General features: G+C 40.3%; 1 protein-coding gene across 5 annotated transcripts in view; it reads right to left on the bottom strand.

Annotated features, from left to right (window-relative positions):
- The window catches only part of grik2 (glutamate receptor, ionotropic, kainate 2), a 321479-nt gene that overhangs the window by 102346 nt on the left and 197126 nt on the right, over positions 1 to 22007 (bottom strand). For all 5 annotated transcript variants that reach the window (XM_034196514.1, XM_034196516.1, XM_034196515.1 and 2 more), the window contains 2 exons: positions 3895 to 4038; positions 1145 to 1252 (listed from right to left, as the gene is read on the bottom strand). In XM_034196514.1, coding sequence (XP_034052405.1) covers positions 1145 to 1252; positions 3895 to 4038 — 252 coding nt within the window. The remainder of the gene's footprint in view (positions 1 to 1144; positions 1253 to 3894; positions 4039 to 22007) is intronic.

Genomic DNA, 22007 nt, shown 5'->3' with positions numbered 1-22007 from the left:
TGAGCAAAACACTTCATAGACATGTTTTTTATATATTTGTATATGTTTTTTGTACACTTTGGGCTTGTTCTTCTTAAATAGATTGGAAGTCCTGACAACAAGTCAACAAGCTTGTGATCTGAAGGTTGTAGGTTCAATCCCCAGACCACAAGGATATGTTTGGGTGAGATTGTCCGTACTGATGGTCAGTTATAAACAGTTTTAGTTTTGGTCTTCCTGACTCTAGCTCTTTATTTAACACACATATATATCTTCTTATCTTGAAAAGAAGACAAACTATTTATTTGAATCTAAGTTACAGGTAAAATTATCAACTCTTGAAGTGATGATATATTTTTGTAGGCCACCCTTGAAGTTAGCATTGCAAGGGTTCCCTCGACAAATAGAAAAAGGATTTCAAAGTTGGATTTGAGTACATTAAAGAAAATAAGCTTTGCGGCCAACACACATTTATGATACTTATAAAAACATAAATATTAACACCACTTTATGATTTTCGAAGCCTAAACGTAATCTGCGGGAATAAAAAGCTAATGTAAAGTTATAAAGGAAATACATCACGGTCTCCTGGCTGCACATCACCACCGCTGAGCTAAAGACGGTCGCATGTCAGTGTGATGACATTTAGTAGTAACCGCCATTTTTAGGACCAAGAGAAGCTTCAGACATTCACCAGTGGAGCATTAACTGATGTTTTCAGCTTGTGTTAACCACAGATCTTACTACAGACTTCTAACCACAAGCAAGTAAAACAAAAACGGTTGACTTGGAGACGAGGGAAATGGAAGTGGTAAAATGCTAAGTCTTTTTCAGATTGTAGAACTCATTCCTGCACCACTCTTTAACTTAATGGTTTATTATTTTATTCTGTTTGAATACCTACATGAAGCTTAAAAATATGCCATTCACTGACAATGAACTGCAGTGAGTTGACATCCTAGATATGCATTAGAGTTACGTAGAAGCCTTCAATTAATGGACCGCAGATACTAGTTCAAGTACAAGTTATATGGGTATTTTGCGAGATCCATTCATCTGTCACAATTGACGTTCTCCATACATTTGCACATTGATTTGACATGTCTCCTCTCATCCTCACATTGTCATAGCAGGTGAATCGATGCACACATTAGAGACACACTACCTTCTCAAGCCCTTCTTCCTTCAGACTGATAACATCGAGGTCAAAGTCAGTCCTCAAGCCATTGGTCCGGTTGAAGATTATTCTTCCGGTCAGGCCATCCCAGTGGGCCTAAAGACAGAGGGGGGGGGGGGGGGGGGGGGGGGGGGTTATTCAACAATCAGTACCAAGTCTTAATCTTTCCTTTTTGGATGTCGCTGTTCAAAGCAAAGCCGCCAAGGAGTCAGAACACACACTTTTTCTTTTTCTACCTCTCACACACTGGTTCTGTCTGTACAGCTTCCTGGCATCTGAAGCTCTACACTCTGAGGCTGCATTTGTAACCGTGTGAAGGCAATCCCGCAATCTTTACAGATATTCAGGGGTGTGATAAGATACAATGCAGCATGAAAGTGGTTCAGAGCAGGAAAAGCCTTTTTTTCAGGTTCAGCAAATCATCACAGAGATTTTCAGGCCCTGAAGTCAGAAGAGTAGGAGCCAAAGATCTCTTCCTCTGTACAGTCTGCTGTGCTAGAAAGCCTTTTTCATGAGGCTTTGATTCATACACCTCTAATAATCAGAGTGCTGTTTGCATATCACTCCAAAAGAGAGTTTACTTTTTACAATTACCAAGTCATATATTAAATCTGTCAACTTGTGTTGTCAATGTGTTACTATACAGTCTGTCACTTAATCTTCTTCACAACTGTTGACCATTTCATGGATCCTAGATAGTCATGGTCCCAAGAGGAGAACTCCTGCAGACTTTGATGTGTCATAATTGGTAAACTTAAATGATTTAAGGCGAGACACGGCAGGCAAAAACATCGTTTTTCAAGTACTGGTCAATTTTGAGATTTTGTGCTATTTTGATTCCATAACATGTTTTCTTTCAGGCTTTTGGAAGGAAAACGTACAAAATACACATTTAAGTGTTTATTTTACTATAGTTTGTCTATTTGCGTCTTAAACCAAGAAACGAAATCTCATTGGCTGGTGTCAATTTATGACAACGTGATTTGTTCAGATGCGTCACGTGGTGTGCTAAAACACTTCCTGGTTAGCTTTCAGCTAGAAATTGAAATCTCAAAATGCCAAAAGAACGGCGAAAAAAACGTTCACAGAGAAGACGCCAACAATTGTCACTTGCACGAAGCAAGGTTATAAAAAAACAAATGACCCTGAACATGAAATACCTCCTACTCTGAGTTCGAAATTTCAACTTCAGTAGCACACACATACACCAAACCTTCCAGTTATATTCCTATCAATATTATGAAGGCTTTTACAGAAGGGTTTGTTCATATATAATTCATAGCCTGAATTATACAACATTGTATACCTAAAAACATGGCGAAAAATGATATTTTAGGGCTGTTGACAGTATTTTCTGATTTATGGAGTGATAAAAAGAGATATCCAAAATCCCTTCTGTAAAAGCCTTAGATACTAATATGACTACAAAATGAAACAAGAATTTTGAACCTGGCTTTATCCAAAGTTCAGATTTCGATTCCTGAAATGTGTTAACATATGTGCATATTTAATGAGATAATGGATAATTTGCATATTTAAACATGCTATTTCAGAAAACTTGTAATACAAAAGACAATTGCCTTATTGTAAGTAATTAACTGGAGACATTTCTAGCTGATACCTTTAAGTTAAAAAAATTACCCTATTCACCTGGGGTGTCTCGCCTTAAAACCTCTTAAGCTCACATTCATGCTCCACAGAGGATGAACCCCAGCTGCCAATCTCCTAATAACTCTTCTTCTTCAAGACCCACCTTAAAATGACCCTTGGCGTTCTGAGTTGCTTTTTTTTTTTAAAACAAGCCGGAGTAAAAGCATATTAATGCTGCTCAGAGGTTATTGACTTAAATTATCCCAAGGCCCACTCCCCTTATGACCAACCACAGAAAAAAACATATACTGTATATTTGAAACCAAGCAACACGTTTTTAAGGGGGGTGAGAGCTGGGAAACGACCATTCATAGTGTTTTTGTGAAGTTCTACAAAAGATGTAGCTAGTAAAGGATCATCATTTCAGATCATTTTGGATTGTTCAAAATAAAGTTCAATTAATCAAATCTAATTAAATATCTTAATTTGCCTACTTGCCTATCTCGTCAAATAAATATGAATTAAGCATAACACATTTATTTTACATGGTGTATTTTGATGAGTATTTTTCAAAGATGGTGTCATGTAAACTTGAGTATACTTCAACATTTTTGAAAAGTAAGGGTTGTGGAAGGAAAAATAAACAGAGCATCAAAACATCTATAGTGAAAACTGTTGAATTTAATAAAAATAAATGCATATAGTTCCAATTTGCAAACCCTCACCAAATGGTTTATTTATTGCAGTGTTCTCATGAACAGAGCGTAAAGGGAGCCCTAAATATAGTTTGCCTAATCCTCAGCCTTTCCACGGAAAGAAAGCTCCGGATTAACCATCCCAGATTCAGAAACGCAGCGAACTGTGGGGCAATTACCAAATATTAACATAATGTTCTGTTTTTTGTTTCTGCATGGCTGACTAACGCTGAGAGCAGGCTCAAGATGGCTGCCGTCCTCATGGGAGTATGTATGTAAACACAACAAAAGGTATCCATATGAATAAATACACAGATAAATCATCTCTATTTAATCGCAGTCCTTTTGCCTCGGCCTTATTTGCATTCTGCGGGTCTGCTCTGCTGAGAGCATGTGTTTGCTGTGTGTGAAGGTGTGTGTATGGTGGGGGGAAGCAGGTATAGCAGCAGCTACCTCTTTGATGAGGGCCATGAAGCGGTTCCCAAAGCGCCAGGGCTTGTGTCGGTTGCACTGTAACGAGCTGACAGTGATCTGCTGAGACTGCTGCACAGCCACGGCCACCACGTGCACGGCATCGTACATGAGCGCGGCGTCCGTCTGCAAACAGAGAGGGGGGGGGAACAGAGCGTCATTCACATGGAACACGGCACACAGAGAATCAGCGGGCACAGGCATGGATCTTCTCAGAATCAGAGAATATCAATGTCATGATGGCACAATCAAAGCCTCACATTAAAACCCAGGGGCCCGGCTCCAGAGCACAGACAGTAGAGAGAGAAAACATTTAAAAATAAAGGAGAGAGATTAAAGGCTCCTTCTCAAACAGACAGGACTTTTCTTCAGACTGTTCATTTTACATTTATATGCCATTTACTGGACATTTCATGTAAATAATACTTTCAAATTGTGTTAGCTGTAATTTGTCCCTCAAATTTGTATCTCTCAAGGTCAACTTTTATGTATTTTTCTTTTTAGTTCTGTTTTGTTTTCTGAGATGTTTATATGTTGTGTTTTTTTATTTTCCACACTTTTTATTTTTCACATTACGTGCAATGCCTTTTTAACATGCTGCTGTAATGAAAACATATCCCAATTTGGGATCAATAAAGTGTATATTATCTTATTTATCTTATCTTATATTCATGCAAATATTTGCACATGTATAGATAATATGCAAATAATAAATGTAATATTAAATACATGATCCGTCCTATACTTTCTAACACATAAAAAAAGCTTCTAAAGTATCCAAACAATGCTACAACTTCATAACTACTACTACTACTACCACTACTTGATATACAACTACTTCCAAACAATTACTTTCTTGTTGTGATTAGGTTACTGATTATATTTTTTTACATGTAACTAGTAATTGTAACATATTCAATTGTTAAAGTAATCCTCTGCTAGATACTCATTTTCAAAGGCCTAGCTCAGACAAGAAGGAAGACCAAACTCCCACTGCGACCAGAATGCTCTCTGCAATATGTTCTCACAATGAATACATGCTGGATGCACACATTGAGGTGGACGTCACAATGCCCCCTAAGTGAGTGAAGGCAACAGTGATATAGGAGCAGTGAGTTGAAGTGACAGCAATAACCACTTATTGTCACTTCAAATTGGTCATACAGCAATAAGAAACCATTCAGATAAGATAAGTTAAACCTTCATTGATCCCCATAGGGACATTCAGGTGTCCTAGCAGCAACATAAATACAAGTCAAGCACAGGATAGGACAGATGTGATGTGAAAATTAAAAAAACAGTAATCATTTAAATTAAAGGCGTTTACATATATACAGATAAGTATAACTATGGATGTGATATTCAAGCAAAGGATATAAACAAAAAGGCTCTGAAGTTGATACACAAAGAACCCTGTGTGCTGCCTTTTCTAGCTCTCTTTTATATTATTGGTATATATTTCTCTAAATAGAGGAGTGCTAAGCTAGCTGCTAAGCTATCAGAGAAGTGCCACCAGTCATCCATGCTTCATGAGAGAAGCCTATCATTTTGCAGTTCCTCAAAACAGAAAAATCTAATTAGTGTTTGTCTCGCTTGATTGAAAAGCAATCAAAACAGCTCTCCGCAGTTGTTGCATGGAAATCGTGCCCTGAGGTGACCGGGAAGCATCGTCCTTCAGGAAAAAAATCACTCCTAAACCTTTCATTTCCCCCATTTGAGCTCTGATTGGGCTTCCAAAGATGGCAGTTTAACTTGTTCCTTTGGCTGTAATGGCGTTAGGAAGACACTCAGTGGCCATTTTGACTTTTCGTGTGTGTGGCTTGTTCCACATGCGTGTGAGATGTCCATAGACGTTTCAAAATCAATCACAGTCAGAGAGCTCGTTTCTAGAAACTCCTACTGTTTTCAGTGTGTGCCCGCAGGAGTGTGAGGTATTAATAATCTGTGTTAGGAGAAGGTGTTGAATCAAAGGGAGTGTGAATGTATTGCAGTGTGGGTGTCACATGGAGGCTGTTAAGGTGTTGTTTACACGAGAACGCAAACGGTTGTATTCGCTACTTTTCTCTTTCGTATAGCCCGTTCGTTCACAATAGGCCGTAACGGAAACGCGGTAGCTACTTTCAGTAGCTACTGTTACTGACCATGCTACAGCTGTTAGTGCAAAATCTACAGCTCCTCTACCACAACCAAGTGGACATGGAGAATTACATGAACTACATGTTGCTAAATCCACCGCGGGGTATAAACAGAAGGGCAACCATGGCAACCATGCTCGGGGGTCTTCTTCACTGCTTTTGATGTATTTTGTGGTGGAAGTACAGCGCCACTTACAGGCCCGGCATATGTACTACAGCGTCTCCAGCGATTCCGAGCGGTCTCGTGTGAACGGAAGACTTTTTTGATATCGTATTCGGTTTGTTTGCGTTTCGTTTGCATTTACGTGTAAGTGTGCGTCTGCAGGATCGTTTTGCAGATGTGCGGGTGTCAACCATCAATGATGGGATGGATATGATCCACTTTGACAGAACTACCACTGGTGGTCAAATTGATCACGCTACATTTAAACTATCTTGTTTGCAGGTGAAGATGTTGGTGTATGGACCTGACAGGAGAATAGGAATCCCCATGATCAGTAGGGTTAAGTATTCCACACAAAATCATACAAAATGTAGCCATTGAAATCTTGTTTGCGATGTGGTTGATCCTGTGTGTGGTGTGTCCAATATCAATGGGATTAATCCGATGGATCAAGGATGTACTTACGTAGGTAATTCATTTTAAATTATTGTTTAATTTGTGTACTTTAGGGATTACTTTCTGTACTCATGGAGAAAGTTGAGACATACAGCTCTGAAAAAAATTAAGAGACCACCAAAATCTCAATCTCTGAATGTATGGAAACCATTACATCCCAGTGTCTGTTGAATTCCAACAGTAGTATTTGTCAGTAGTTTAAAGAATTAAATAAGATTTGTTTATGTTTACTCAAAACCATACCTATACATAGTAAAACCAGAGAAACTGATAGTGCTGCAGTGGTCTCTTACTTTTTTCCAGAGCTGTATTATGAGGATCAAGGCAGACTGCTTGCATTGAGAGGTAGGGGATATGGATTGGTTGGTAGAACAAACAAAGGGCTTTGAACTACAGTAATGTAGGAGTCCAGTTTTGGTGCCCGGCATGACACCGAGCTATAGTTATATAACGTGGTGTATCCTATGTTAGCTAAGGGGCATCAGGTACACGGTTAATGTAACATTATTTGTTTATCATCATGATCTTTCCAAAAAACCTAACCATGTAGTTCGGGCGCCTCAACCTAACGTAATAAAAAGTAAATCCCACACCCAACAAAAAATTCCGTCTACGATGATTATTCCCATTTTAGAAAAAGTCATGAAGTTAGAGATGTGTGGGTTGTATTGGACCAGAATTACAGGTATTTGAAAACGAAGGGGGTTAAAAATGACCACCTTAGTGATTCTAGCATTGAAGGGTTCTCTTTAGTTTGTTAACACTTCTTTAGACCTTTAGCAGAACATTTTTAACAAATCATAAAATGGTGGAGACAAAGACAGCCATTTCAGCAAGTTGTGAGTTCATTCCCGAGCACCCCCAGTGTGAATGACACATACAGTATGCCTCTGAAGCTACAGGTATGAAGATGGCATCAATTATGAGATTGGTTTTCAAATTCCTGATATCCAACCTGACCTTCTCCTCAGGTTTGTCTTGGCTTTTGATAAACAACAAGGATAGTCATCTTCAGCAAGACATGTAAACATATGCAGTTTTAAGTGTTTGAAATCATGATTTTCTTTACAACATATCTGATATTGGCCTTCATACACCTGTATTAGTTCAACACCCCGTGTATGTTTGGGTGCCATGAAGCTAGCAGTCACACTGAAGTCTTTCCAAGCCAATCTTCCTGTCAGTGCTGAAGGCTGGAGCTCTGTCCACACTGCCATCCATCCTCTCCGCTATAAACCACACAGGCCTGCGGGCAGCTCATAAGAGCAATGTAACACCCTGTCAGTCCCAGCACTGATATTGGAACAATAAAAGTCAGCGGGATGTGTAGAACCATCAGAGTTAACTTGTGTTCCCAGCCAGATGGCTCGGACTCGGCTGGCATAGTCCTGATAAACTGGCGAAAATATTCCAGTCGAAGCACTTCAGTCAATACGGAGTCAAAGTTAAGAAAGTATTTCATGAATTAAATATGTGCTTAATTAAAATAAGCAGCCATTCAGTGGGTGAGGATGAGTGGAGGCTTGCTGCAGGAGTTCTGGCAGCAGAGGCGTGTGTGTGTGTGTGTGTGTGTGTGTGTGTGTGTGTGTGTGTGTGTGTGTGTGTGTGTGTGTGTGTGTGTGTGTGTGTGTGTGTGTGTGTGTGTGTGTGTGTGTGTGTGTCTGTCTGTCTGCATCTCCCTGGTGGAAGGCTCACAAGTACCCGTCAGGCACACTCGCAAATGATTTAGCAACACCGGCACTTCACTCTCTAAACATCTCATTAAAATCAATTATGTCACTCCTGAATGAAATTAAAGCTAAATGCTTTAAAAGCTGTTTTTCCCTTGTGTCAGCCAATATGAGCGTACCCCTGACGCTGTCTGTTTTTCCCCTCATTGTTGCATCCTCCCTCTCTATCTCTCTCCTGCTCCTCTCTCAGAGAGACTGAGAGAGATTTATTAACCTGTTTAGCCCTGAGCCTGTTTTTCAGGTCTCAGGCTCGAAAATGACATTCCCAGAACAAATGACCATATCTTCCCTTCTAAAAGGGGAAAATTAAAAATCTTTGTTCTCAAAGTAATGATAAACCCGTGAGTTGGATGTAGAAAAGTCAGAATCAATATAGAAGTTTTTATTTTAAAGTAAATTCCGATTAAACATAATATCAATCAATCAATCAATTAATCAATCAATGTTTATTTATATAGCCCAATATCACAAATGTTACATTTGTCTCAGTGGTCTTCACAGTGTGTACAGAATATCAGTATGACAATACGACACCCTCTGTCCTTAGACCCTCACATCGTACAAGGAAACACTTCCGGAGAAAACCCACAGTTTAAAGGGAAAAATGGGAGAAACCTCAGGGAGAGCAACAGAGGAGGGATCCCTCTCCCAGGACGGACAGACGTGCAATAGATGCCGTGTGTAAATTGAAAAGATAATACAATAATAAAATATGTATTATTGTAAAAATGTAAATTATAGTGTCCGTCCAAAAAAAAAACATTACTTATAGTGAAAAGCACCCTTGAATGATGGGATAGTAGACTAAAAGCTTTAGGAATCCAAACTATAACATATAATAAGTACCCTGTATCAAGATTGATGGAAAACAAGTGAAATTTGACCTTTTTAGAGAGATTTAGAAGAAGAAAAAACCCCACCTTTGGGGTCATTTGGGTGGATTTGCCGTTTCTCTGGAACCCATTGGTCGATTTTGGCGATTGACATCTCTTTTGAACCGTTAGAGCCAATAGAATCGAGGGGGAAGTTTCACATACACACACGTTACCATTGAGGAGTGAGAGTGACACGCACACAGTCGAAAGCTATGTTAAGCTCTAAAAACTGAAACCTAGGCTCAAACTAGTAAATATGAAGATGGATTATCAGTAATCAATTCAAAGTGACACAGACACATTGGATTAACCTTCAGCAGCGTTTTTATCGTTTTGATGCCATTGAACACAACTTTTGATCAGAAACAGCAAAAAGTAAGACAAATGTCCCGTGTTTGCTCCATAAAGCTCCATGTTGTGATGTCTGTTCTGCTTCCCCTGTCCCGAGTTCTGATTGCTCAGTGATGATACTTATATTTCTGGAATCTTTGGAATCTCAGCTTGGTAATCGATATCTTGTTTGTACAGATCCAATATGTAATAAGGGTACACACACACGCACGGACATACACAACCACTCAGAAGCGCCACATGTGTAGGCTATCAACAACAGCCTGCCCTGGCCTCAGACCACCACAGCCTGACAACGGCACAGCGAACTAAGAAGAGGATTACACCTGTTTCCTTGATGTTTGTCTCTGGGGAATGGGCCGGCAGGCCTACATGGACCGGTTGCTATAATATAGCTTTTGATCTTGGTCTCAATAGCGCCATAGACTCCCCTATCGGTTGGGGCCCTTGGGGGAACTGTTGGACCACCGCCGGGCACAGCCACATCCAGCCTCTCCTCCTGGCTGGCTGGAGAAGAAGGTCGCACAGCCACTGATACAGCTTCACTTGTGGAGCTAGATGGCAATGATGGTGGTGAGGCAGGTGAGCTATCGTTAGCCTCCGGCTCCGGCTGCCGCTGCACGTCAACATTGCTAACGTTAGTGCTCGATTTCGAGGACGATGTATGACAATTTTCTAATGTTGTCAGTTTAGCTGTTACATCTCCTTGTTCTCTCTTGTCCTTTCTCTTTTGAGCGCTGCTCTTGTGCTTTGGTTTGCTGTACATTATAAATGCAAACTATTCGATTTTTTATAATGCTACCGAACTTGCTGCTGCTAGCTTCAGTACAGTACAGGTTGATTGAACGGTTCGCTCGTCACGCAAGGCAGAGACGGGTGACCCGCAAAAAAGGTGATTCGCGGGTGGTATTTTTTCAAACGCTTTTTTCCGGGTTCGGTTCTGGGTAAAACAAAGATGATGCGGGTCGGGTCGTGGGTATTGCATAATAAATATATTAAAATAATAATAATTTAGTTTAATGTTTAAATCCTCAGACCTCTCCCCCGCGGGACCGCGCATAATCATAACCTCTGCAGCGCATCAATCTGCTGCTGTGCGCGCCACATTCAAAATGGCTGAGGTGAAGCTCTCTAGCGGAGGATACAGCATTTTCAATAACACTTCCTCAAGAGCGAAATCCAGCGTCTGGAGGCTTCTGGTTCCTACAGTAGATGAGGAAAGAACCAACATCCCACGCTTTTTGAGACAAATATGCAACTGCGTGTGTTAATAATTGCACGTTTTCACTGCTCATAGGCTATGTGGGTTCGGGTCGGGTTGCGGATCTTGTGCCGACGGGTCGGGTCGGGTTGCGGAACTAATTGGCAAATATGTGCGGGTAGCGGGGCAGGTTCGGTATTGCACGTCGCGGGTGCGGGACGGGAGCGGGTCTTGAAAATCAGACCCGTGCAGGACTCTGACGCAAGGTATCACTTGACATGAAAGGGAGCAAGGTCATTGGACAGACAAATTAATTTAGGTTGCTTGGTTACTTTGAAGACTGCGTGAACCGGTCAATGCCATTAGGGCCCCAAAAAGGGCTCATTTAGTTTTGTTTCGGTAAAATTTTTTCGTATCGTCAGTTAGCTGAGTTTCTTCCCGTAAGTGGGTATGACACATTAATAGATTTTTAAATGTTAAGAAGCCCTGAGACACAGTTTCGTGAAACTGTGTCTCAGCCCTGCAGGGTTGCAATGCCCCCCACCCCACCCCCCCTTGCACTAACCAAGTAGCTCATCAAAATTGCCATGGAAACAAAGTGGCAAGAAATAGCTTCTCACCAGACCGGGGCTGGGGTTATATCGTTTCCTGACGCTGGTTCGCACAATTCTCTTTGTGAATGCACTGAGAGCAGAGCCTGCTACAGAGGGAAGGTACTTCCTTTAGAATTAAGGCTCACATAGGAACACTAATATAACACCAATCTACTGGGAATTGAAAATAGCCACCGTCAGTATTCTCTAGCTTTAACCTATTCATATTCTATGCTAGATTTGAATGTCACAACCTAACCAAACAAGAAACATCTAAAGCAGCATCTCCAATGAGATTATTAATAAGGACATGTGTTAGTATTCAAGACTAATTCAGAATATAGCAATTCTCAAACCTTAACCTTTTTTTTCAATTAAGTACATTTAAAGAGGCCCTATTATTCTTTTTTGCGGTTGTCCCTGTCAAATAGGTTTTTGTGCCTGTAAATGGTCTGCTGCTTACATTTAGAATATTTTTTATAATCGGTAGTCAAGGGTTATGGCTGATTCCTAAAGCGGTGAAGGGTAGTGCTGCAGTTGGAGCTCCGCTGCTCACAGAGAGCTGGTCACACCGCTGTGCCTCCTTTGATTGAAACATAAACACCTCCAGAGATGAGGGCGCATTCGGGAACAAGCCAGGGAAAGGAGGTTTAGAATAAATGTGTGTGTGTGTGTGTGCGTGTGTGCGTGCGTGCGTGCGTGTGTGCGTGTGTGTGTGTGTGTGTGTGTGTGTGTGTGTGTGTGGCCTAACATTACTATACTTGTGGGGACCTAAATCTGTTTACACAGTCATGTGTGAGGACTCGCCTCCCTTATGGGGACAAATTGGAGGTCCCCATGAGGGGAATCATTAATTTTAGGGTGAAGACTTGGTTAGGTTTAGGATTAGGGTTAGGGTAAGGTTAAGGGTAAGGGTAAGGGTTAGGCATGTGTTGGTTATGGTTAAGGTTAGGATAAGTCTCCAGGAAATGCATGTAAGTCAATGTAATGTCCCCTGAAGTGATGTATACATGGTGTGTGTGTGTGTGTGTGGGGGGGGGGGGGGGGCGGTGTAACACTAGGCGGACTGACCGAAGTAGCCTCCCTCCCTCCTCTGTAGCTTCTCACCCACCCTTATCCTGCTACTTGAAGGGATTAAAAATTGAGCATGTTTTGTTCTCTTTTGGAATCTCAGAGGCTTCAGTCATGACGAGGTCACTCACTGCCATCAGCCATCCTCGCTATTCTCAGCACTGATATGTCACACATTAGTTTATCCACAGCAAACTGGAACATTCTCTAGTGTCAGGAGGAGCAAGAGAGTAGCTAAAATGAAGTCATATCTCTTCATGTATCATGATTTAAGGCGCTGAGTTTTTGAGATGGTATATTTCATTGAAAATTATAATAATTCACCAGCCTAATAACTGCAGCCTGCAGACTGAAACTGAGCCTCATTCAGCACCAGACTGTGGGACGCCTCCTTCAGAGGACTCTATAATTATTTAATTTGAATTCAATCATGATTTTCACTTCAATTCAAAACACACCAAATCATTTGGCCGTCAATACTGATTTGTGGGATGATGATATGATTCCTATAAAAAAATAAAGACACACTGGGGGTTGCCGACTAGTGTTGAATAAACACCCAATATTCTCTATCCTAACAATCCAATGAAAAGGGATTGTTCAACTATAGAAAAATAAAGTAGTTAGTGGACATGTGACATGTGAAAGCAGTACAGCTACCTCTTTTCTGTGCATGGCTTCTGAAGTTATGGAGATTGTTGTATATATTACAGGTTACAGTGATCCCTACAAAGGCTAACACTGCAATTGGCTTGAATATCAACCAAAAAAATCAATTCATGTATTTTACTGCCAGATTAAGTATTCTTAACAATTAGAAGTCCCCTCCCTACCTGCATCACCACATATACTGTCAATCAAGTATAGGCCACTCCCCTACTCCACAATACAAACCTCCGCCCTTTCAGGCCTACCACGCCATTCTTTCCCTCCAAAGACTGCAGGCAGAACAAACCAATTTGACTTTTCACTTTTATGTATCGAAATTAATTGATATTTATGTTTAGTTTGAAAGTTACAAATTGTGTTTCTAAATTGTTAGATCCCTATTGATTGTTCCTGAATAAGTAGAGAAGTTTGTGTGTAATTATGATTATTAATTTTTGGATGTTACAGAGACAATTCACCATCTACCATCCGCCAAGTTGACTGCAATAAACTTTTAAACAGCTTCTGGATCAAGCATTTCAATGTGCACACTACATGTTAGGGATGGGTAAAAAGAACCAGTACTAAATTGGTACCGGTACCTGAATGGTCAGTACCAAAATACCAATAAGCTGATGGACTAACGGTGCTTTTATTGGTATTTGTATAGCGCCCGGTTGGTGAGAAACTCGAAGATCATGTGACAAAGTGTTCCAACTATTTACCATGCTGAACCTCAACTCTCAATGGTATCGATGAGAGTATGATAAGCAGCATTGGTATTGGTACCAATCAAATCCTAACGATACAAACACATGACATGTGTTGTGAACCACGCCACCATCATATATATCTTTTTCAAGTAAACATAATTATTAATACTGAAATAAACACCAAAGATCTGGCTACCAAATCAGAAGTGCCAAACATAAAACTCACTTCTAAAAACAACTCAACATCCTGTTTACCCCCTGGCAACCGCCATCCGCCACCAGCAATAAAAACAATACAGGTGTTTAGAAAAAGAAAACTGCGGAAATAGACTAGTGCATTCAATCTGAATCCAATTGACTTCTGTGCTATGTTTAGTACAAAGCTTTGGTGACGTCATTCAGAAAAAAGTTGCAAAGACATCTGCTGCCTAAAGGTCAGCTGTATTATAACCAGTGTTGGGACTAACGCGTCACAAGTAACGCGTTACTTTTAGCAGTAACTAGTACGCGCACGCATTACATTTTAAATTCAGTAACGTAGTTACCGTTACTACATGGTGCGTTACTTCGTTACTGCGTTAGTTTTTTTATATAGTCAACAGCCAGGCGAACAGAGATGAGAACTGTACTTAAGTACAGTACTTGAGTAAATGTACTTAGATACTTCCTGTGTCACATGCGGAGACGCGCTGTGGGCGTGTTTGTGTTGTTTACTAACAAGACTATCATGGCGGCGGCGGAGCTCAAGTCTAGTTTCTCCACCTGGAGATATTCTCACTATTTCACTTTTGTCGATCACAAAGAAAAGAACGTTTTAGTTAAATGTAAGTTGTGTCTTGGCGGGTCAAAGATCCTATCTACTGCCCAAACCACTAATTCAAATCTCTTAAAACATCTGCAAAAACAACATGCTGGGACGAAGCTAGTAGCTAAGACCACAGAGACTCAGCCGACGCCACTCCACCTCCACCTAAGCAACAGCGGCTGGATTTTAACCAAGGGACTGCTAGCCAGGGAAAAGTCGATAAAGCCATTGCACGGTATGTTGTAGAACACATGCAGGCTATTGCTACAGTGGAGTCACCCGCTTTCAGGGAGCTAGTTAGCATGATACCATGTCCGAGCGGCACACGGCATGGAACACTTTTTCCAACTACCTGGAGAAAGAATATACAAAAATGGAAAGCCAGCTAATATCGATGCAATCCAGATTGCATATAATGCATGTCAAGTTGATCAACAGATTGTATTATTCTCCAATGTAATAACAGTACTGAAATGAAGGCTATAAGGGCATTAATGGGAGACATTTTTTCAAGTAACGAAAACGTTACTTTTCACAGTAACGCATTATTTTTGGGTGTAAGTAACTAGTAACGTAACTGAGTTACTTTTGACATGAAGTAACTAGTAATGGTAACTAGTTACTGGTTTTCAGTAACTAGCACAACACTGATTATAACACTGCATTTGCTCGGTATCTCTTGCTGTGATGACCCTCAATAAAGCATAGGACTGATTAAGACATTGTGTCATGTCTACAGAAGTGGATATCTATATTGATATTAAGTGTAAAGACAATTATTACACGGCCTAATTGAGTACTTAATTATGATTGGTCCATTTGGACATTACAGAGGTCTTCTAATTGTTGCTAACAGGAGAGCAGACTGTTACTAAAGGAGGATCATGGGACTATTTGCAGTCAAATCATTCCGTAAAAAGAACACTGGTCAATTTGACGTCAGCTTTGGGCAACAAATGTTGATTCGCAGTGGAATGGACACATTTTTCTTAGCGGTAGTAATACAATCATTTATTAGTCAATATAATCATTTTAAATCAATAGTGAATGTCAAGTCGTTGGTTCATTTAGTATGTATCCATGTATTGGCTTAGTTTAATTCAATTCTGATTCGTCAACTTGCACATGCCGGAGGAGTGCACATGTTTGTTGCCAAGGAGAACAGACCGTTGCGAAGGAGGATCAAGGGACTATGTACAGTCATATCAATCCACAGAAAGAAGTCCGGTCAATGTAACGTCAGCTGTGGATTGTGTCGGCGTTCTTTATTCATTATTGACAATTATCCCTGAAATTAACATTTGTCTCTTTGCTTAAACTCCTTATCGACAGCAGCCCAACATATTGTTTCAGAAATGATCAGATTCAACAATTAATTAGGTTATCAAAATGCTCTGTTCCAAAAGAGAGAATAGTCAAATGCATATCTGCTCGACTTTCATCTTGGAGTGATTTTACCTTTGAGAGGCAGTGTAGATGTTCACTCTATTTATAACGCAAAGAGGTCACCTTGATGAAGGAGTTTATATCTTTCCCTACTTTTTTATTGCATTTGCTTGGCGATGACTTATTTGGAGCTGTTTCTGCTCACACTCACTTCCCGGATCGTGTTTATACGAAAACACTAATGCTGATGTTGTGGTAACATCAGACTGCAATGACAGCTCTTGAAGCTAAAAAGAAGTCTAAAACATTTACAAGATGAAGTTTAACTTAACTTCATGTGTCCAAGATCTTTAACTCAAACTGGATTTTAATTGTACAGCATCATGAAGTCAAAATGTATTCTATTATTTTCAATCAGGAACAGGGTCGTTCTAAGGAAGTTACACACTGGCAGTGTTGCAGATGGCAGACATTAGAAGATCGAGTGAATCATCATGTGGGAATGGATCTATTACACCAGCATATTGAACTGAACCCACGATGAGCAGCTATGTCTATTGATCAAAACACTCGGGCACTCTGTGTTGTGTAACATTGTGCTATAAATAAAATGTACTTGACTTGCAAAAATGTAGCAACAAAACAAAATAAGTGCTAGAAAAGGACTGCCGCGATGAACTGAATGAAAGCAAATGCAACAGAAACAGGATAGAGGAGACAAGAAAGAAAATCAAGTTGTTGATCATTTGTGAGTTTGCTGCAATTTTTTGTAGCAAATCTGAAAAAAGCTAACATGACTAAGAGTGGGTCAAGCATGTTGATGTGTCCTGTGGGAAGACTTAGAAAGATTCACTTAGTGTTACAATGCTGAGTAGTTACTAAGCTCTCATGAGAAATTGTGACTCAAGCCATTCATTATTAAATGAGGGATCCATGTCTGTGACTAACTGTAACAATTATATATTCACAGTAGCACAAAAAGTATGCGGAAACATAACATATTTAAAGATTTTGAATATCATGAAAACTGTTGGCTATTGAAATATTATTCTATTTTCAGGTTCATATCAGTATGTAGTGTCTACATCTCTCCATGCTCTAATGTTCAAAAAGCTCTTTATGTTTCTCATACTGCCTGTGCTGCAGCACCTCTTTTCACCCTCTGTCTGAAACCAGAGCCCAGTCTGCTCTGATTGATTGGCTGGCCGGCTCGGTTGTGATTGGTTAACCGCTTAAAGATGTTTCTCCCCTTACCATATCACGTACAAAGTGTTGGAGCTAACTCATAGTAGCGCGAGTGTTACATAGTGATGTCATTATGTTGAGGAAGTAAAACAATGAGTACAATGGAGTCGTTTCAATACAAATCACTCAAAGCCACAAAAGAGCATAAGAGGTAACATTAGCTTTGCTATTGGTTAAACAAATATATGTGACCATGACCCAGATATCTGCTTTTAGCAGACTTTTATTTTCCTGTTCATGTTCTTGCTCAAACCCTGAGATAAACACCGACAGGGAGGAGCAGACATCAGAAGCTCCACCGTTACAGTGCCGCAGTGACAGTGAGAGAGAGAAGAAAGAGCATGTCACTTATTCCCTCCATTAGCTTCATTAGTGCGGGAGGATGAAGCAGATTAAGACCGCAGCGGGTTGGATGATGATGCGATTTGGCAGGGTTATCTGTTATTTCAGGCCCGGCCATTTTGGCCTCTGTTTGGGCTGGGTTATAATGTGATGTGATGCCCGGGCCCCCAGGGGCCGCACTGCTGTTGCTACCAGCCTCTCTTATTAAAATGTGCTCTCACCAGCCAGCCTCTGTCTGGATGCCCTCACGCTCCCCTCTCATTTCCATCCTGCACCGTGTAGCTTTCACTTCTCATCCCACATGATGCTGCAGCGTGGCCCCGGGGACTTTAGGAGACAAATTCAGGCCAGACTCTTTACATGCAAACACCTGTGCACTATTGTAACAAACTTGTAACTGTTATGCTTGTTCATTATGGTCTCCCTGCATAACTTCATAGCTGTAAAACGCCTATAAAACAAATCCTATAAAATGACTGATGCATTAACATGAGAGTAATAATGCTGTTCTATGTGGAAAGGCTTTGGAACCTATGTACCTGGAGTACGTGTTGCACTAAAAGTTCGAACATGATCCCATTCAGTTATGTAATGCATATGTTTGGTTTTGATGTTCTGAAAAAAAGCATCCCATTAGGGATGTGGCTGGGACAGTGGACATGTGTTGTATAACTGAGAAACGATGTGTGGATTACGAACAGGTTTGGGGGAGTAATGGGTATGCTTTTAGGATACAAAAAAAGGAAAATATTTTCACTTAAAGTTAAAAAAAGACAGAAAGAAGTAATCAATGTACTGGTATGTTTCTAAAAACAGTAATAACAGAACTGTGTGTGAGCTTAACTGTGTGTATTAAACTAAAACGGAGCAATTTTCTGTCAGCTCAGATCTTATTTCTGTTTTTGTAATTATAGGATGTGCTCATGTGTTTCATTGAATGAAAGGCCGGTTTTCCAACAAATAAAAGCATGTTTGACCCTGAATATCTTGGTTTCTTCTTTTCTAAGGCCACATTGTTATGTCTAATAAAAAAGTTAAAAACATCTTATTGATATTTATTTTCTCGTATTTATTTGCACTGGATTTGATATTGAGATAATCCAAAAGTGACGGAAAGTAATCAGGTTACATTACTTTTATATTTTGCTACTCAGATAAGGTCACTGATTACATGTATTAACAGGTGACTAGTAATGGTAAGGGATAACATTTAAGTAACTCTCCCAACCCTGATTACGAGGGAGACAAGAGACAAGACTTATTTCACTAATTGGCACCTTAATTGATTGTGTCTGCTGATTGGACCATTTTAATGTTTTGAGAGATAGTTCACTGTACTCTGACTACTTTAAGCTTGGCAATGTTACAGTGGAGAAGTCATTAAGGCAGGCAGACACACAGACAGACCAGGCGGACCGTATTTCAACTAATATAACAAAAGATGTTTAAAAAAGACATTCCCACTGTTCCTTTCAGTGTCAGAATGGGCCAGACACTGATTCATTGAACTCTGAATGGGGTTTGATGCGCAGTGCCTCATGGGATTTCACCACACACAGTGTCTGGAAAACCCAGTCAGCCCAAATGCCCCGCTGATGACAGAGGGCAGAGGAAACATGTGAAGCACCAGGATATCTCTGCTGTGGAGGAACTGTAAGAGAGGGCCTGCAGTATTCTCAGGTATCCATGCAGCCACAGTGGGGTTACGCTGCTGATCTTAAAGTCTGGACAAATGAGCAAGTGGACGTTTCTTTGTCTCATGAATCTTGGTTAAAAGAATCCTAATCTTCCAAGTTCATTAAAATACAGCTGGTTTGATAAAAAAAAAATACAGAACAAGCAAGTTTGAAATAACAAATTGTTAAACATTCTTTCAGTGACTGTCTCATACCATATATATAGATAGATAGATAGATACAAATATACAACAAATTCAGGTGCACTCAAGGACCGGACTCAAAATATAAAAATAGAATACAAATAAATAAATAAATGCTTGCATTCCGCACATACGGAACTTGTCATGGATCACTTTACATTAGAAAGAAAGTAAACTTCCACATCCTTCTCCATGTAGACACAACTATTTCTCTCATTCTGGGAAAACATGACTTACATTTATTTTGTTCTGTCCTCTATAAACACTTATTTTAATCGACCGTAATACTTTTGTGATTACTTGCGTAGCGGCCAAACATATTATATTAGGAGAAACACACTGCAGTTTCAAAACAATGCAAAAAAACAACCCAAATGTGCAAATGAAGAAAAAGCTTCACCCACTTGACAACACGTGCAGAATTTAGAAAACATTTAACAACTCAACAAAACATGCGCAACGTTTACTAAAATGCTGAACCAACAAAATGCTGCCAGAAGCTCAGAACAAAACTGAAACCAGCTGGGATCGTAGCACTTGTTGACATTTGGGGATTATAATGTTTGAACATTTTGTTAATTATGGAAAGCTACGTTAGGTAGTTAGCTCACAGCAGATCAGAAATAATATTAGAAGCAATCACGTGATCACATTGTTAAACTAAGCCACTAAAAGCTACATTGTAGGTATGTTTCCAGTGGCCCTCTTTATAATCCCCAGACGTCAACAAGTGCTCCGGCCCCAGCTGTGTGCATCACTTTTTACTGTCCCCCTTTTTCCTTTGTAGCACTTTGAGTAAACATTGCGCATGGTTTGTCAAATTGGTGAAAATGTTTCTTCACTTACATGTGTTTTGGCACATTGGTGTTTTTGTAATTGCGTTGTTTTTGAAAGTGCAGCCCGTTTCTCCCAATGGAAGTGTTTGGAGCCTTTGTGGCTCGTTTGCACTGACGGCCACAGTATTAAACTCCTCGCAAATGGAGCAGAAAGGGCAGCCCTATATGGCAACTTTGTTGGGGCCAATTATACAAATGTTCAAACCTCACAAACATACACCTCCTCATTTACAGTCGTATTCACCAGGCTGACATTATTCATGATGTGCTTGTGCAGTTAGGAGACATTGCTGAATGTGACTTGGAACACTTGTACGCACAAACCTCACAAAGAAGGCTTAATAAGCAAATATTCGGCTCAATGTGTCTCTCCTTGAATCAAATGTGCTACATAGAACCAAAAGGAATTGCATGCTGCGTCATGGATGGAGATCATTGATTATTATATAATAGGATAAAATGAGAAATAAAACAAAACATTTATATTCTGGTACCGTGAATTGTGCCTGCTGTAATACAGCATAGCAGTTTATTGGTTCCCACTCAAAAAGAGTCTTTTGGCAGCTTTAAACTGAAAGCATAATATGGATATCACCCGTCAAAAGCCCATATCAGTCAAAGCCTTTATACACCATCAAGTTGCAAAGCAAACAGAAAACCTTTTAGAAATAAAGGAGCAGACTGCGAGATGGGAGCAGAGCGGCCTGCCTCCAGGCTCTTGTTTATTTCTGCAACTCTGCCTGCGGCTATGATTCCAGATGGCTTTTATACTCTTTCACTTCACACAAATCAAATGTTTTCTCCCAAATCTTTCCCATGGCAACCGCTTTCCCCTTCCTCGTTCGGCTCCAGTGACCACTCCCTTCATATATAGAAAGCTCTGTTAGATTAAAAATAATTTTGCGTCGGGGAGAATAAATGTGAGTCAAAAGGAGCAGGAACTTACAAAGGAAAAAACGGGAGTGGAGAATGACAGCTCCTCACCATTTACGCCGTAGAATCTCCTCTCCTATTGAGCCACAATAATGTGCCTCAATAGGAGAGGAAATTGACTGTGTAAAACCGAATCATTACGATGGCTGGCTTTCCTTTGTAATGACAATATGTGTCTCTCCACATCCCATCAGCGTACACGCCCCTCAAATGACGCCAGGAAATGAGTCCTGAAGATGACTGCTGGCTGCCAATGAGAGTGATAGAGATGACGACTGGCTTACGGCCATAACACACAGCTAGGCTGGATATGAGCGTTGAATCGGGACACTTGATTGGAATCAGGACACAAAAGGCTTTAACTCACTGGGTTTAAGGCATGGCTGTGGAAAAAAGCCAACACCATGATCCTATTACTGAACGCCTGAACCGATTACTGTTGAACAAGTTAGAACATCAATAGTTAGAGGCTCTGACAGGAAGCTGAACTTCTGTCAAACATCTACCAAATCAATAATAATAATAATAATGCATTTTATTTATATAGCGCTTTTCACAACTCAAAGACGCTTTACAGTATGAGGGAGGGTAGACAAACAAGGACAGGCAAACAAGTAAGTAACAAATAAAAAGGCAGTCAAGAGGAAGTTGATTGAGAGGGGGGGGGGGCTTATGGGTAGACAGAGTTGAAAAGATGTGTTTTGAGGCGGGACTGAAAGACTGTGAGGGACTC

Source organism: Gymnodraco acuticeps, unplaced genomic scaffold (genome assembly GCF_902827175.1).
Source record: "Gymnodraco acuticeps unplaced genomic scaffold, fGymAcu1.1, whole genome shotgun sequence".
In the NCBI taxonomy this organism is placed as follows: Eukaryota; Metazoa; Chordata; class Actinopteri; order Perciformes; family Bathydraconidae; genus Gymnodraco; species Gymnodraco acuticeps.
This window is presented reverse-complemented; position numbering and strand designations above follow the sequence as displayed.